At 37.3% G+C, this 17101-nt stretch overlaps 1 protein-coding gene across 4 annotated transcripts in view; it reads left to right on the top strand.

The window, feature by feature from the left end:
• The window catches only part of ATP9B (ATPase phospholipid transporting 9B), a 434681-nt gene that overhangs the window by 366083 nt on the left and 51497 nt on the right, over window positions 1-17101 (top strand). For all 4 annotated transcript variants that reach the window (XM_088475905.1, XM_088475902.1, XM_088475901.1 and 1 more), the window contains exons 16-18: window positions 4385-4546; window positions 11372-11464; window positions 15658-15741. In XM_088475905.1, coding sequence (XP_088332031.1) covers window positions 4385-4546; window positions 11372-11464; window positions 15658-15741 — 339 coding nt within the window. The remainder of the gene's footprint in view (window positions 1-4384; window positions 4547-11371; window positions 11465-15657; window positions 15742-17101) is intronic.

The following is a 17101-nucleotide window of genomic DNA, read 5'->3' as shown; positions in this document are numbered from 1 at the left end:
CCTTTTTACACCTTAGGACTACTTTTGTAGAATAGCTTTTACATAGCATGTGATTAAATCACTTGTTTTTAGAACAGCTCAAAGTGACATTTTGTAATAGATTATATATAGGGTTGCTGCCACCATATAATGTCGGAACAGCAGCCAACGTTCAGGTTAGTAGGTGGTATTTGAAATGTGCAAGTCAAAAAAATAACACTGCTGCTGTTTAGAGGTCTGCAAAGAATGGTGGCTGTGAATGAAGGGCTTTCTTCTGAGAATAACAAGCAGTAAATGTTGAAAGGTTGAACATGCAGCTATTTGGGGACATTAAGTGCAAAGAACACGTTTATTTGTATGTTATTTGAGTACATTCAGAAATGGGCTAATGTTAACATAATGTAAACAATTATGTAAACATCATATAATTATTATAATAATGTTAAATAATAAATGTTAACATTTCCAACTGTAATTTACGGCAGAATCTCTATGGCACCATATAAATAAATGAGAGTTGTAACCTTATGATTAAGTGTACACACAGCGTGGGAATCATTCTGTGCGCTTCAATATTCAAGCCTATATATCAATTCACTATGAAACAGGTACAAAGACCTCATTAATGGGTTTGGTTCGCAGTGACTTGATAAGGTGCATTTTAATAAGGCATGGTGCAGCCCACTATAGACATTGAACTGTATCAGTCACGTCTTTGGTTTCTCACAGAGTACCTAGGTGTGGTCATGATGAGCCCCAACAAAGTCATACTGCAAGGGCTGTTTCTGTCACCAGGTGAGACATGCTGGTGGGAGTGGTGCCTGGACTGTAGCTATATTAATATATACAGTCTAGATATAACCTGCAACATGCTCAGTCTTAATACTGTACAGTAAGTATGCAGAATTAATATAGAACTATGTGAATTATACTAAAAATATGTTGACCTTAGGTTGATAGCCAAGTATGATCAGCATTGGTGGTATGAACTGTGATAATTATGTTGATGTAAATGATCACCTACATTAAAATTGTGTATGTTATAATGTTCAAACATACATAGTGTATGCTATAATGTTCAAAGCTTTTCAGCTATAAGGTATTTATAGTGGAAACAAATAGCACCTGGTGTTCAGGGCTTCATCTATCATATTACATGATGTAAACAGAAACTTTCGGGCTTCCATATGGTATTTTGTTACCAAATCTGCAATTCTATTGACATGGAAGACAATGTTATAAATGCAAATGTTTATTTATATTCAGAATAAATTGTTCCTCCTAATCCTAAACTTGATTACACATGGGACCCTGTTACAGGATGGCTTGAATACACTGTATGAGCCTAATATGGAGGCCACTGTAAAATAAAATTTACTACCTCTCCTGGGTCATTAATATATAGTCCTGTAAATTCCATCACATCCTTTACAAATTCTATTTAAGACTACATTCATAAAGTGCGTTCAAGGCTGTTTCCCTGCCATTTCCCAGAAGCTACAAATATACAGTAATATGAATCATGCAGTATCCGGCACTCTGAGGCTGCTGTACGCCTTTGGTAAAACCGCTTGGGTTCCCTCCAAATGGGCAAGGAAACCCTCCAAATAGATCAAGCAAATAGGCGACACTCCAAGTCTTGAGATGATAAAATAAGATGTGTCTTTATTGCATCAACGTTTCGGGGACTGCTACCCAGTCATCAGGACAGACCTGTCTGTCCAGATGAGGGGGTAGCAGTCCCCGAAACGTCAAAAGTCAGAAATCCACTGCAGTCGCCACTCCCAGATTTGGGGTGCAGACCTGCACTCGCCATTCCCAGGACTGGGGTGCAAGTGGCCTGTGACCACATTGCTTAAATAAATAAAAACAGAAAACTCAGCACTCACCATTGTTAAATCACTCACAATAATATAGAAATAATGTGTTTTTGGTTCATGGATTGATTAATGCATTTAAGCCTGCAGCCCACATCACGGGACCCCACTTATTATTATAAATGGGTTATTATAAATGAGCTTGCACATGGGTGCGTGAGAAAGCTATGATCACAAAAGGTTAATTAAAAATATATATATAAATTGGGAGAAGTCCCTAGCAAATATATATATATATATATATATATATATATATATATATATATAAATTGGGTTAAGTCCCTAGCAAGTAGCAAGTAGCAAGTGCATCGTATGGAAGTCACATTTATTTATTTATGTGGTAAATGTTATTAACTGGACATGTTTAGAAATTAAGGATTAACATCCGAATATGGGGCTATACCTGGTTTCTAACAATGCAATCTAATGTTTGTAACATATATGTCTGTAGAACTAATTGTAACAATGCAATGTTGGGCAGATATCTAATGCTGGGCATACACTGCCAGATAATTGCCAGTCACACCGAAAGACGTTTTTCAGGCAGCCTGACACCCAGCATGGACATACACTGTAAGATCTCTCACAGTGTATTGGCCCCAATACCAGGGGAGGAGACATTTCCCGCATCGAGCATACACTGTCCGATGCGGCCGTCTTTCACTTTGAAAATATTGGATTGAATGGACATTCTGGACGATCCAGCATGCCCGACCGATTGATATTTTCAAATTGGTTGCACGAACACACTGTGCAATTATCTGGTCGATATGCCGATATCTGGCGGATCGGCCAGATAATTTTATAGTGTATGCCTAACATTAGAAAGAATAAGACGCTGAAATAAAAAGAAATTTGAAAAAAATTAAATTTGGGGGGAAATTGCTTTAAAAATCCAAATGCATTTATTTATTCTAAAATAAAAAATAGTTTGACATATCAAATAAAATGTCAGATATGAATCATACTTTCCTGTCCTGTCTTAAAGAAATAAGAGTGATGATGAATGTCATGCAAAATTAAAATATTTGGTCTCAATAATTTACTACATGTATAGATGGGAATCAATGATGTAATAATTATTACATTTATTTTTGTTAGAAGCAAGCATAAGAATAGATAATTCTGGATGTACTTTGTCACTTTAAGTTTTGTTTGTCCTCCCATCAGTTTAATTATTTTACTTTTAGTGAAATTGACTCTTTTTAATATATTGTGCTGTTTGTAATCAATCCTTTCATCAATTTTATCGACTGATGTGACCTAAAAAACATTGCTTTTATTTGTTTGGTAGCAGTCTAGACTGGTTTTATTAATTTTAAAGCCACATTACAAATACATAACTAATTACAAGATCTATATTTTATCAACATAGTATTGGGTATTGTTTACAGTGTCTGGTTCTTGTTATAAGAAAATCTATAGCACTAGAAAGGATCTGTATTGGAAAAGAATCACAAATGTATTTCTCCTTTAGGGCTAGAAAAGCAAATAAAGATATTACTAAAAGTACATAAGTAAGCCATTTCACAAGTTTGGAACTATAAGTAACAGGATCTATCATTTGTTAGCCTATTATCCAGAGAGTTAATAATATTGAAAACACAAAAGGAAACTATAGCAGCTGCATGAGATTTTTTGATACACACAGACATGTTCTGCAAGGTTATGTTACTGCAGTCACTGTGAGAAGCACAGCTGAACAGTTTATTGATGATGATTAGAATGCCATTAACAATGGGGCAGTAGAAGTTGTTAACCTTTACACGTGTTTTAGTATGTGTTAGGCATGGTAATCTAACGTTGGTATATTTTGTTATCTAGAATTCCTAAATTCCAAGCAGCAGATATGAATTCCAATATCTTTATATTTGTTTTGTCCAAGTCCAGTAGAACTTGGATTCATACCCATCTGCTGGATCCTAGGACGTATATATTTGGACTCCAAATTAAGGTTGTATCGAACCAATACCTGCAATCGTATGGTAATAACCTTCCGGTTTTGGCCAGAGCTAGACAGTGGATGGCTTCTGGCTTGGTCTGGTTAACTCTACAGTCACTCATTAACGATTTGTGTACAGTAAGAGGAACTGTTCATTAAAGCCTCTGAATATGCTCTAAAGCAGGAGCCCTCCGCTCACTAAAGGGTATATGTGTTTTGTGGGTGCCTGCGTTTGCTCAATCAATTAATTTTGTTTTACTACTATTTATGTTATTCTTTGCACTATTTTGTACATATTCTTGTCTGTTTATCCAGTAACGGTAATGTGTCTTCTTGACATTTTTCCGGTCATTGTTCTTTATGCATTGGATCTCTCTATTGCTATTGCTTGAGTTATCTTTAATATGTTTCTTATAATTTACTGTTTATGTTTTGTATGCGTGTATTTAAAACTTTTCTATAAAAATACACAATTTAAATAAAAAAAGAATCAATAAAATGTAATGTTCTAAAATAAGGCATAAAAGTTTACACCATTACTATAAGTATAAATGACACATGCAATTTTGTTTATTTTTCTATTCAGGTGGCTCTTGTGCAGTGGACAGAAAGCGTTGGCCTCACACTTGTTAATCGAGATTTGACTTCAATGCAGCTTAAAACCCCAAGTGGACAGGTTTTGACGTTCTTTATTCTCCAGATCTTTCCTTTTACCTCTGAGAGCAAGCGGATGGGCATCATAGTCAGAGTAAGATTTTTTTTTTATGATGAGGTGTGAGCAGGGAGAACTGTGGGGTGTCTTTTTATTTACTAGTTATGAAATGTAGCAAATAATCATTAACTTGATATATTATTATTATTATTATTATTATTATTAGTGATTTATACAGCACACATGTAATCCTCAGCACTTTACAGAGAATATTTGGCCATTCACATAAGTCCCTGCCCTTATGGCTAAATCTATATTCCCTTCCACATGTACACAGAGGAAACCCATACAAATACGGAGAGAACATACGCATACAAATACCACACAGTAAGGGCCCTGGTAGGATTCAAACCTAAGACCTCAGTGCTCTAAGGCAGTGATGCTACTCACTGCACCAGTATATATTGCCAGAAACAACAGTGAAGAGCATACAGCGGAATTTCTGCATTCTTACATTCATTTTCTTAATGAACTAGATCCATTATGGTACAATAGACTTGTCAGTTCCCTTTGTTTTGATGCCCAAAATGATGAAGATCAGATAGAAACACATGCTATTTTTTTTTTTTAAAGTATCCAGTCAATTTTTTAGGTGAAAGTAAACTCACTGACAGAGACAACCCTGTCCAAGGAGTGAATGATATTTTAATATCTATGAAGCCTTTTTATTTTAATATTGAGATTATAACTCATATGTAATTTTTTGGGTGAGAATAATGACCCCATTAATAGTTTTCATGTTTCAATATTACCTTTATGCATATGGAAGATTTATTTATGTATCCTCTTCGAGCTTTTCACCATTTGTGTTGACCCACAGTACTGAATGTCTTTTTGTCAGTTAATGTAAGATGTCCTCCCACCACCTTAAACTCAGTGTTTTCACCAGCCAGCAGAAGCTAGGTAGTCTCCATCTTCATTTCTGTTGACTTTACCCCTCAAGCTCACTGGCTAAGAGTCATCCTTAATTCAGTACTCTCTTTTGTTGCCCATATACGTACAATCTGCCTTAAGATCCTGTTACATACATCTAAGAAAAATCTCCAGAGTGTGTATGCATTGCACATAAAACACTGCAAAGACTTTAATTCCCATTTACTGTATAAATCTCCTGCATTGACTATTGCAATTATATTCTTACTGGTTTCCACTAACCATTCATTATACCCTATACAATGGTTACATTAATATTCCACACCAGAGTGCTTCTACTGCTGCTCCACTCAGCACAAACCAATATAAAATACTTCTACCAAAATGCAAAGCCATTAATAAAACTGTATCAACATACAAATTTTCACTTCACTTCAAAATGCATATGTTCACTTCACCTCGACATGCATATATGTTCACTTTACCTTATCATACATATCTTCACTTCACCTCAACATGCATATAAATTTCACAACAATATGCATATCTTCACTTTACCTTTAACATGCATATCTTCACTTCACCTAAACATGCATATTTTTATTTCACTTCAACATGCATATCTTCGCTTCACCTCAACATGCATATTTTCACTTCACTTCAACATGCATATCTTCACTTCACCTCAACATGCATATCTTCACTTCACCTCAACATGCATATCTTCACCTCACCTCAACATGCATATCTTCACCTCAACATGCATATTTTTACTTCACTTCATGCATATCTTCACTTCACCTCAACATGTATATTTTTACTTCACTTCGACATGCATGTCTTCACTTCACCTCAACATGCATATCTTCACTTCACCTCAACATGCATATTTTTACTTCATGCATATCTTCACTTCACCTCATCATGCATATCTTCAATTCACCTCAACATTAATATCTTCACTTCACCTCAACATGCATATTTTTACTTCACTTCATGCATATCTTCACTTCACCTCAACATGCATATCTTCAATTCACAACAACATGCATTTCTTCACTTCACCTTAACATACATATCTTCATTTCACCTCAACAAACATATCTTCATTTCACCTCAACATACATATCTTTACTTCACCTCAACATACATATCTTTACTTCACCTCAACATGCATATCTTTACTTCACCTCAACATGCATATGTTCACTTCACCTCAACATGCATATGTTCACTTCACCTCAACATACATATCTTCACTTCACCTCAACATGCATATATTCACGTCACCTCAACATGCATATCTTCACTTCACCTCAACATGCATATCTTCACTTCACCTCAACATGCATATCTTCACTTCACCTCAACATGCATATCTTCACTTCACCTCAACATGCATATGTTCACTTCACCTCAACATGCAAATCTTCACTTCACCTCAACATGCATATCTTCACTTCATCTCAACATACATATCTTCACTTCACCTCAACATGCATATCTTCACTTCACTTTATCATGCATATCTTCACTTCACCTTAATATACACATCTTCATTTCACCTCAACATACATATCTTTACTTCACCTCAACATGCATATCTTCATTTCACCTCAACATACATATCTTTACTTCACCTCAACATACATATCTTCATTTCACCTCAACATACATATCTTTACTTCACCTCAACATACATATCTTTACTTCAGCTCAACATGCATATCTTTACTTCACCTCAACATGCATATGTTCACTTCACCTCAACATGCATATGTTCACTTCACCTCAACATGCATATGTTCACTTCACCTCAACATGCATATGTTCACTTCACCTCAACATGCATATATTCACGTCACCTCAACATGCATATCTTCACTTCACCTCAACATGCATATCTCCACTTCACCTCAACATGCATATCTTCACTTCACCTCAACATGCATATCTTCACTTCACCTCAACATGCCTATGTTCACTTCACCTCAACATGCATATCTTCACTTCACCTCAACATACATATCTTTACTTCACCTCAACATACATATCTTCATTTCACCTCAACATACATATCTTTACTTCACCTCAACATACATATCTTTACTTCACCTCAACATACATATCTTCATTTCACCTCAACATACATATCTTTACTTCACCTCAACATACATATCTTTACTTCACCTCAACATGCATATGTTCACTTCACCTCAACATGCATATGTTCACTTCACCTCAACATACATATCTTCACTTCACCTCAACATGCATATATTCACGTCACCTCAACATGCATATCTTCACTTCACCTCAACATGCATATCTTCACTTCACCTCAACATGCATATCTTCACTTCACATCAACATGCATATCTTCACTTCACCTCAACATGCATATCTTCGCTTCACCTCAACATGCATATGTTCACTTCACCTCAACATGCAAATCTTCACTTCACCTCAACATGCATATCTTCACTTCACCTCAACATGCATATCTTCACTTCACCTCATCATGCATATATTCACGTCACCTCAACATGCATATCTTCACTTCACCTCAACATGCATATCTTCACTTCACCTCAACATGCATATCTTCACTTCACCTCAACATGCATATCTTCACTACACCTCAACATGCATATCTTCACTTCACCTCAACATGCATATGTTCACTTCACCTCAACATGCAAATCTTCACTTCACCTCAACATGCATATCTTCACTTCACCTCAACATGCATATCGTCACTTCACCTCAACATGCATATCTTCACTTCACCTCAACATGCATATCTTCACTTCACTTTATCATGCATATCTTCACTTCACCTTAATAAACACATCTTCATTTCACCTCAACATACATTTCTTTACTTCACCTCAACATGCATATATTCACTTCACCTCAACATGCATATATTCATTTCACCTCAGCATACATATCGTCACTTCACCTCAACATGCATATCTTCACTTCACCTCAACATGCATATCTTCACTTCACCTCAACATGCATATCTTCACTTCACCTCAACATTAATATCTTCACTTCACCTCAACATGCATATTTTACTTCACTTCATGCATCACTTCACCTCAATATTAATATCTTCACTTCACCTCATCATGCATATCTTACTTCACTTCATGCATATCTTCACTTCACCTCAACATGCATATATTCACTTCACCTCAATATTAATATCTTCACTTCACCTCAACATGCATAGTTTTACTTCACTTCATGCATATCTTCACTTCACCTCAACATGCATATTTTTACTTCACTTTATCATGCATATCTTCACTTCACCTTAATATACACATCTTCATTTCACCTCAACATACATATCTTTACTACACCTCAACATGCATATATTCACTTCACCTCAACATGCATATCTTCACTTCACCTCAACATGCATATCTTCACTTCACCTCAACATTAATATCTTCACTTCACCTCAACAAGCATATTTTACTTCACTTCATGCATATCTTCACTTCACCTCAATATTAATATCTTCACTTCACCTCAACATGCATATTTTTACTTCACTTTATCATGCATATCTTCACTTCACCTTAATATACACATCTTCATTTCACCTCAACATACATATCTTTACTTCACCTCAACATGCATATATTCACTTTACCTCAACATACATATCTTTACTATACCTCAACATGCATATATTCACTTCACCTCAACATGCACATATTCACTTCACCTCAACATGCATATCTAAACTTCACCTCAACATACATATCTTCACTTCACCTCAACATTAATATCTTCACTTCACCTCAACATGCATATTTTACTTCACTTCATGCATATCTTCACTTCACCTCAACATGCATATATTCACTTCACCTCAACATTAATATCTTCACTTCACCTCAACATGCATATTTTTACTTCACATCATTCATATCTTCACTTCACCTCAACATGCATATTTTTACTTCACCTCAACATGCATATATTCAATTCACCTCAACATGCATATATTCACTTCACCTCAACATACATATCTTCACTTCACCTCAACATACATATCTTCACTTCACATCAACATGCATATATTCACTTCACCTCAACATGCATATATTCACTTCACCTCCACATGCATATCTTCACTTCACCTCAACATGCATATCTTCACTTCACAACTACATGCATATTTTTACTTCACTTCATTCATATCTTCACTTCACCTCAACATGCATATTTTTACTTCACTTCAACATGCATATCTTCACTTCACCTTAACATACACATCTTTATTTCACCTCAACATACATATCTTTACTGTACCTCAACATGCATGTATTCTCTTCACCTCAACATGCACATATTCACTTCACCTCAACATGCATATCTTCACTTCACCTCAACATTAATATCTTCACTTCACCTCAGCATTAATATCTTCACTTCACCTCAACATGCATATTTTTACTTCCCTTCATGCATATCTTCACTTCACCTCAACATTAATATCTTCACTTCACCTGAACATGCATAGTTTTACTTCACTTCATTCATATCTTCACTTCACCTCAACATGCATATTTTTACTTCACTTCAACATGCATTTCTTCACTGCACCTTAACATACATATCTTCATTTCACCTCAACATACATATCTTCACTTCACAACAACATGCATTTCTTCACTTCACCTTAACATACATATCTTCATTTCACCTCAACATACATATCTTTACTTCACCTCAACATGCATATATTAACTTCACCTCAACATGCATATATTCACTTCACCTCAACATGCATATCTTCACTTCACCTCAACATACATATCTTCTCTTCACCTCAACATGCATATCTTCACTTCACCTCAACATGCATATCTTCACTTCACTTTATCATGCATATCTTCACTTCACCTTAACATACACATCTTCATTTCACCTCAGCATACATATCTTTACTTCACCTCAACATGCATATATTCACTTCACCTCAACATGCATATATTCCTTTCACCTCAACATACATATCGTCTCTTCACCTCAACATGCATATCTTCACTTCACCTCAACATTAATATCTTCACTACACCTCAACATGCATATTTTTACTTCACTTCATGCATATCTTCACTTCACCTCAACATGCATATATTCACTTCACCTCCACATTAATATCTTCACTTCACCTCAACATGCATAGTTTTACTTCACTTCACCTCAACATGCATATATTCACTTCACCTCAACATGCATATCTTCACTTCACCTCAGCATGCATATCTTCACTTCACCTCAACATGCATATCGTCACTTCACCTCAACATGCATATCTTCACTTCACAACAACATGCATTTCTTCACTTCACCTTAACATACATATCTTCATTTCACCTCAACATACATATCTTTACTTCACCTAAACATACATATATTCACTTCACCACAACATGCATATATTCACTTCACCTCAACATACATATCTTCACTTCACCTCAACATGCATATATTCACTTCACCTCAACATGCATATCTTCTCTTCACCTCAACATGCATATCTTCACTTCACCTCAACATGCATATCTTCACTTCACCTCAACATGCATATCTTCACCTCAACATACATATCTTCACTTCACCTCAACATGCATATCTTCACTTCACAACAACATGCATTTCTTCACTTCACCTTAACATGCATATCTTCACTTCACCTCAACATTCATATATTCACTTCACCTCAACATGCATGTCTTCACTTCACCTCAACATGCATATCTTCACTTCACATCAACATGCATATCTTCACTTCACCTCAACATGCAAACTGTATATTCACTTCACCTCAACATGCATATATTCACTTCACCTCAACATGCATATATTCACTTCACCTCAACATACATATCTTCACTTCACCTTAATATGCATATCTTCACTTCTCAAAATATCACCATGTTGTGGCTGTTATTTCAGGAGGAGTCCTCAGGAGATATCACATTCTATATGAAAGGTGCTGATGTTGCCATGGCTAGCATTGTACAGTATAACGACTGGTTAGAAGAAGAGGTAAGTCTTTGAAAAGTCTTACTATCTAAAATTATGCAATTACCTCTTTATTTAACTAGTACAGACTGACTTTCTACATCATAATAATTTCCATTAAACTAATGAGTATTGTCCTGAACATTTTTTTTTTACTTAAAATGTATACATTCCCTTTCATTGCATTCTTCATACTGTATTCACTGAAGACCAGAGAACGGTGGTGCCGAACTGGCAGTGCCTATGTCAAAATCCTACTCTGCATTTATTGTCTCGCATCTGCATTCATTTTGTCTACCTTGTGAGTCCCTGCTCTATATGTATGCTTTGTTTTCAGCACTGTCTTGTGCTGTGGATCACTGCGGCACATTACAGATTAACTACAATTAGGATAATGTACCGTAGACTAGAGGTAATTTCCCCTGCTTGTCCTTTTCCTGTAAACAGTGATAGTGAGCATTGTGCAGTCACAAAAAGACAGTGAGGCAATCCAGCCATCAATTCATTAACATGCTGCACATTTTGTCAATTTAGTATTTTTGTTTTAAAGCCTATAGAAAAGTGAATCTTTATAGGGGGTCCAGTTACAACGGGACTTCATCATCCAAATATGGACGACCTACATGAATAAGGATAAAAGTTACAGAGCAAATCCTTAGAATTAGATATTTGAACACTAATTCACTTTTGTAAAGTGGCCAAAACAACAACAGTGAGGCTGCAAGTGTCACAGGTCTTGTAGGAGATAGTCTTTTTACTAGTAATCTTAACACAGTGTAAACTGGTTTATTTGTTTTATTGCAACAGTCAAACATAGTGTCTGCAATCTGAGCGAAGTTATCACCTTGTATTGAATTCTGAAGTGGGATGCAGTTTGTTTACCGGCATCCAGAATGCTGGACATCGGAATCCCGACGCTGGAAGCCCAACTTTGCACTAAAGATAGGCGTCTAAATACTGACGCCTATCTTTATCCAGACGCCCGGCATCCCAACCGAATGTAAGCGGGGACTGTTAGCTGTTAGCCGCGGGGGAGGGTTAGTTTTAGGCACCCCCGGCGGGACTTAGGGTTAGACACCCACAGGGAAGGGTTAGGGTTAGGCATGGGGAAGGGGGGGTTAGGGTTAGGCTCCACTGGGGAGAGGTTAGGCACCACCCTGGGAGAGTTAGGTTTAGGGTGCGGGAATGGGGGGGTTAGGGTTAGGCACCACTAAGGGAGGGTTAGTGGGGGGAGAGGGGAGGGTTAGGGTACTTAGCAGCCCCAGTCGGGATCCTGACGGTTCAGGCTTCCAGCGTCGGTATTTAGTCCGCCGGCAATACATCTGGCGGCATTACATACCGATTCCTTCTGATGTACAGTACGTGATCATTACTATGTGGTAACAGATGGATCCAGAACTGCCCTCTGCTGCCATCTTCAGTCTAAAACTAGGTACACACTAGACAACATGCAAGCGATGCAATGTCGTCAACGATTTCCCTTAAACTCCCGGACAAACGATCTAGTGCATACACACTGTGCCATCTAACAAACGACCAAACGATATATATCGTGCATCGTTTTGTGGTTAGATTGTTAACTATAAAATGTTAACATATCGCCTGGTCGACCGATAGAGAGTACACACTGCACGATCTGCGGGGAATCATTAACGAGATTGACAGATTGCACTTCATGTAGAGAAGATCTGAAGATGCGATGGACGATGCAGCGGGAGCGTGCATAGTGCGTACATACTTGATGATTTGAATGATTTGTTGTTCGGATATGTCATAATCAGCCATATCCTTCAAAAAATAGTCTAGTGTGTAGGGGCCTTAAGGCTTTTAGTAAACAGTTTTTGCAGCAAACTGCTGCCCTACCTACAGATAAAACACTGCAAAAAAGTCCCCTGGTCCTACTACTTGGTCCAATGACAATGAATAAGAACTTTAAGTAACATTTACATTGTAGAATAAAACTTATAAAATAAAAACTATTTTTTTTTTGTTTGTTTTACTCTTAGACATTAAAAACCAAAGTATTGTTCAAAATATATGGGTCAAGTCACTAGCTGAAATCACTTTCTCTTCATTAATGTGAAGTTACATTATTAATTATATTACAGTTTCTCACAATTTAAATATTGTTATATCATCTATCTATATACTGTTATATTATTATTTTCTCCATAAAGTTAGATCATGTATTGTTATATTATCTATTTCTCCATATAGTGAAAGACTGCTTTATCATTTTGCACAGATATGTTTATTTGACTGACAGTCTCCTCCTGTTATCGTCCCCTTACCCACTGCAAGCAGTGAATCCAGGTGGACATTAAGTTCATCTCCACTTCTCAGTGAAAGATTTTTAGAGCATTGAATTTAGTTCACAGCTTATTTTCAGGCATTGTTTATCTGTAATCATCCCAATCTAACACTCTGTACTGACAATATAGTAATAGAGTGATCACCATGCATATGTTGATGATGTTATTGGCAATATGAATCAATATATGCTGCAGGCCATTTTCACTTAATCAGTGGCATGATTAAATTAAACTCCCTGAAGACCTAGCAAAATGTCATAAAAATTACTTTTGGCGATAATGATACATAATTAATTGTAAGAGAAAAACTCTTGGTTTAATTTATTTAGCAATATGAGGTCAAATCAATATATCTCTTTCCCCAATGACATTTATTAAGCTTATGTTTTTTAGAAGACAGTTGATAGATGATTATGTGGAATAATTATATGAAGTTGAAATGCTTCTATGACAGTACATACATAATTAATGTTTTATTTTAAAAAAGAAAAGTAAATACGGAAAATTAGAATAATAATCTATATTTATGTATGGTGGATATTTTCCACTTTAAATGTGTACATTTTAGCCAATTAATCTGCCTTTATCAACTTAGTTAGTAAATACACTGAAGTCACTCTGTCTCTCTATGTCCCAGCCACTAAACTAGTTAGGGCACATAAGGGCAGTTACTAGGGTGGTGCGACCTGTGCCATGGCACAGGGCACCACAGGACAGGGGGCGCTGTTCGGGCCTGTTAAATTTCTGTTTATTATCATTCTCACTTGTAGCATCCTCTTATTTTATGCCCAGCATCTCCTGGCCTCCCCTATCTCTTCCCTAAGCCATTCCCCTTTTTCGGGTGCGTTATGTCCCTTTTTGATAAATAGGGGGGCGCCATTGATCTTTCTGGCATGGGACACCAAAAAGTCTAGTTTACGGCTCTGAGGCACATAAACTGTGACTGAAAGAAAACGTGTATTGCTGAGTTATGGGTATGTCCACATGGGTGATTTCATCCATCTATGTTCTATTTCAACTGCAAACTGTCACTATTTACTAAGACATCGTGACAATGCTGGTTTTCCATTGCTGCTTATCACAGAGAAAACCACCTATCATCCTGATTTACCAATAAAATATTGTCAGTTGGTAGTCAAGAGATAATCTGCTACCCTGACTTAATTTAACGCTTTGTAAGGCCAGTCACAGGGGATAAGCATATATGTGACCCAGCTAGCTATCACTGGTGAAACCCAGAAACCCTTATATCTACAGTTGTCACCTTAGGTGATAGCAGTGCTGTCGTCGTTGTTAAACCCTTGGTAGTTAGGGAGAAAATAAAGAATGCTCTAACTCCAAAAAAAACACCTGTATTGGCCATACATAGGGGTTTTTTTTACAGTACCTTTGACAAATAGACTCATAAAGGACAAAATGGATGATGAACTTGAACTGAGTAAAATAGAGGAGGTCCTACTCCACCCATCTGTTTTGTGGAAAATATTGTATGTACACTAATAATTTTGTTCTCATACCTAATCTCCTCTGTGCCCCCAGAAAAATCAGTGGAATATGGACAGTTTCAATTCATTCATATTCACATACCATAAATTCTTTGTGTTATAAAAATGAATAAACATGATTATTAAAAACATTGATATTCAGACATATGCATAAATCTTGTGAGACCGTGGATGTAGGTAGGAAACCTCCGTCAGTTAGAGTACAGCTCCCCCTATAGAATTGCAGGATGAAAATTACCAATTGCCCCACACACAAAGGGATTTCTATTTAAAGACTTTCTGACACTGTCAGAAATGTTCCAAATTACTCTTTGAACATCTTAAATGTCAAAACTGATAAGAAGTGGACACCTTTAAAAATACTGCATTACGTTACTATATTTTTCTAAACATTATCTAGTGTGGAAACATGGCAAGAGAAGGACTGCGAACTCTGGTTGTTGCCAAAAAATCTTTATCTGAAGAACAGTATCAAGATTTTGAGGTATGTACAGATATTTTCCCTTCTGGTTTTATATTGTAGTTATTGCAACAAGCTTTGATTTATTTTGTGATATAGGTTCACTTTTAAATGCATGTGTGAAAATCTGTGTCTTAAGGATGTCTAGTGTGTCCGACCTCACCAGCGACGGGACCTGGCAGGGGTGCCGGCATCGGCAAGTGCATACACACTTGCCGATGCTGGGAGCGACGGCCCGCTAACGATATCGCCTGTCAGACCTGCATGCAGGGCCGATGGAGGATGACGCTGACGACGCGCCGGAGCGTGCATTGTCAGCGACATATCAGGAAACGCTAGGCATACCCTGCACACCACTAGTGGATTTGCGTACTATAGCAGTGCAAACGCGGCATCTTGCAAATTTACATCTCGCTCCATATAAGCAAGGTACATAAGGACACATCTGTATATCATACTTCCTTTCCCATTCCTGTCTTGCCTCAGTCTGGGTCAGTTGAGACATCAGGGTCTAAGTGACAGGTTTACTGTCTGATAGGGAACAGAAATGCTCTGTTCTGATTGTTGGGTTCACACACTGGGCCTGATTCACAGTTGTATGCAAACCCGATAGTTTACGTACAGATGTGTCCTTGCTCATCTACCCTTGCTCATCTAGCCTCAATACACCATGCGGCGCGATATGCCTGGCGTGAGCGAGCCACCTGCTAGCGTTGGGCGTCTTTTTTGCAGATACGTGTCTAATTAGACTAGGAAGCACCAGGAGACTGCTGATTGATTAGATATGTGACACTTATAAATCTGGGTGCATCCTAGTTGCTTTAAATTGCGACTTAGACACATTGTCGGCAAAAGAGACACCCGGCGCTAGCAAAATCACACGGGACCATTCATGCCGAGAGGGGCTGTTTGGCGCAACTGCAGCAAAGATGAGTGAGGACTCATGACTACAACTCTGAAGTTTTGCGATCTGCGCATGTGCAGGATCTGTACTGTTCATGTGCAGATCAGTGTCTGCAAAGACAGTCACAGTGCCCCCTAAGCCACAGATTAATTGACAGTCTGCGCAGTTTCAAGCCAGGGAAGAAAACTGGGGCGTGTCTGTCCTTTTTTTGGGGTGTTCTGAAGCCCTGATGTTCTCAGACTATTATATATTGGCTGAGTTTACAAAGTGTGACAGTTTACTCTCACGTTTTCTAAACTCTCACCCTATTACATTTGACCCTTTGTGTTGGGAGAACACTGCTCCTTCTGCTACCTAACACTCGTCCTGTTGATTCCTGCTTGTCACATGCAACCCTATACTTGCATAATCACACTAGTGGACTGGTCAGTGACTCTCTCAAGAGCCTTAAAAGTATATTTTTAGTATAGTATCTTAGGG

The sequence above is a fragment of the Taudactylus pleione genome, unplaced genomic scaffold, assembly GCF_031769625.1.
Source record: "Taudactylus pleione unplaced genomic scaffold, aTauple2 ptg000179l, whole genome shotgun sequence".
NCBI classification, from domain to species: Eukaryota; Metazoa; Chordata; class Amphibia; order Anura; family Myobatrachidae; genus Taudactylus; species Taudactylus pleione.
The sequence above is the reverse complement of the archived record's forward strand: the minus strand, read 5'-3'. Positions and strand labels throughout refer to the sequence as shown.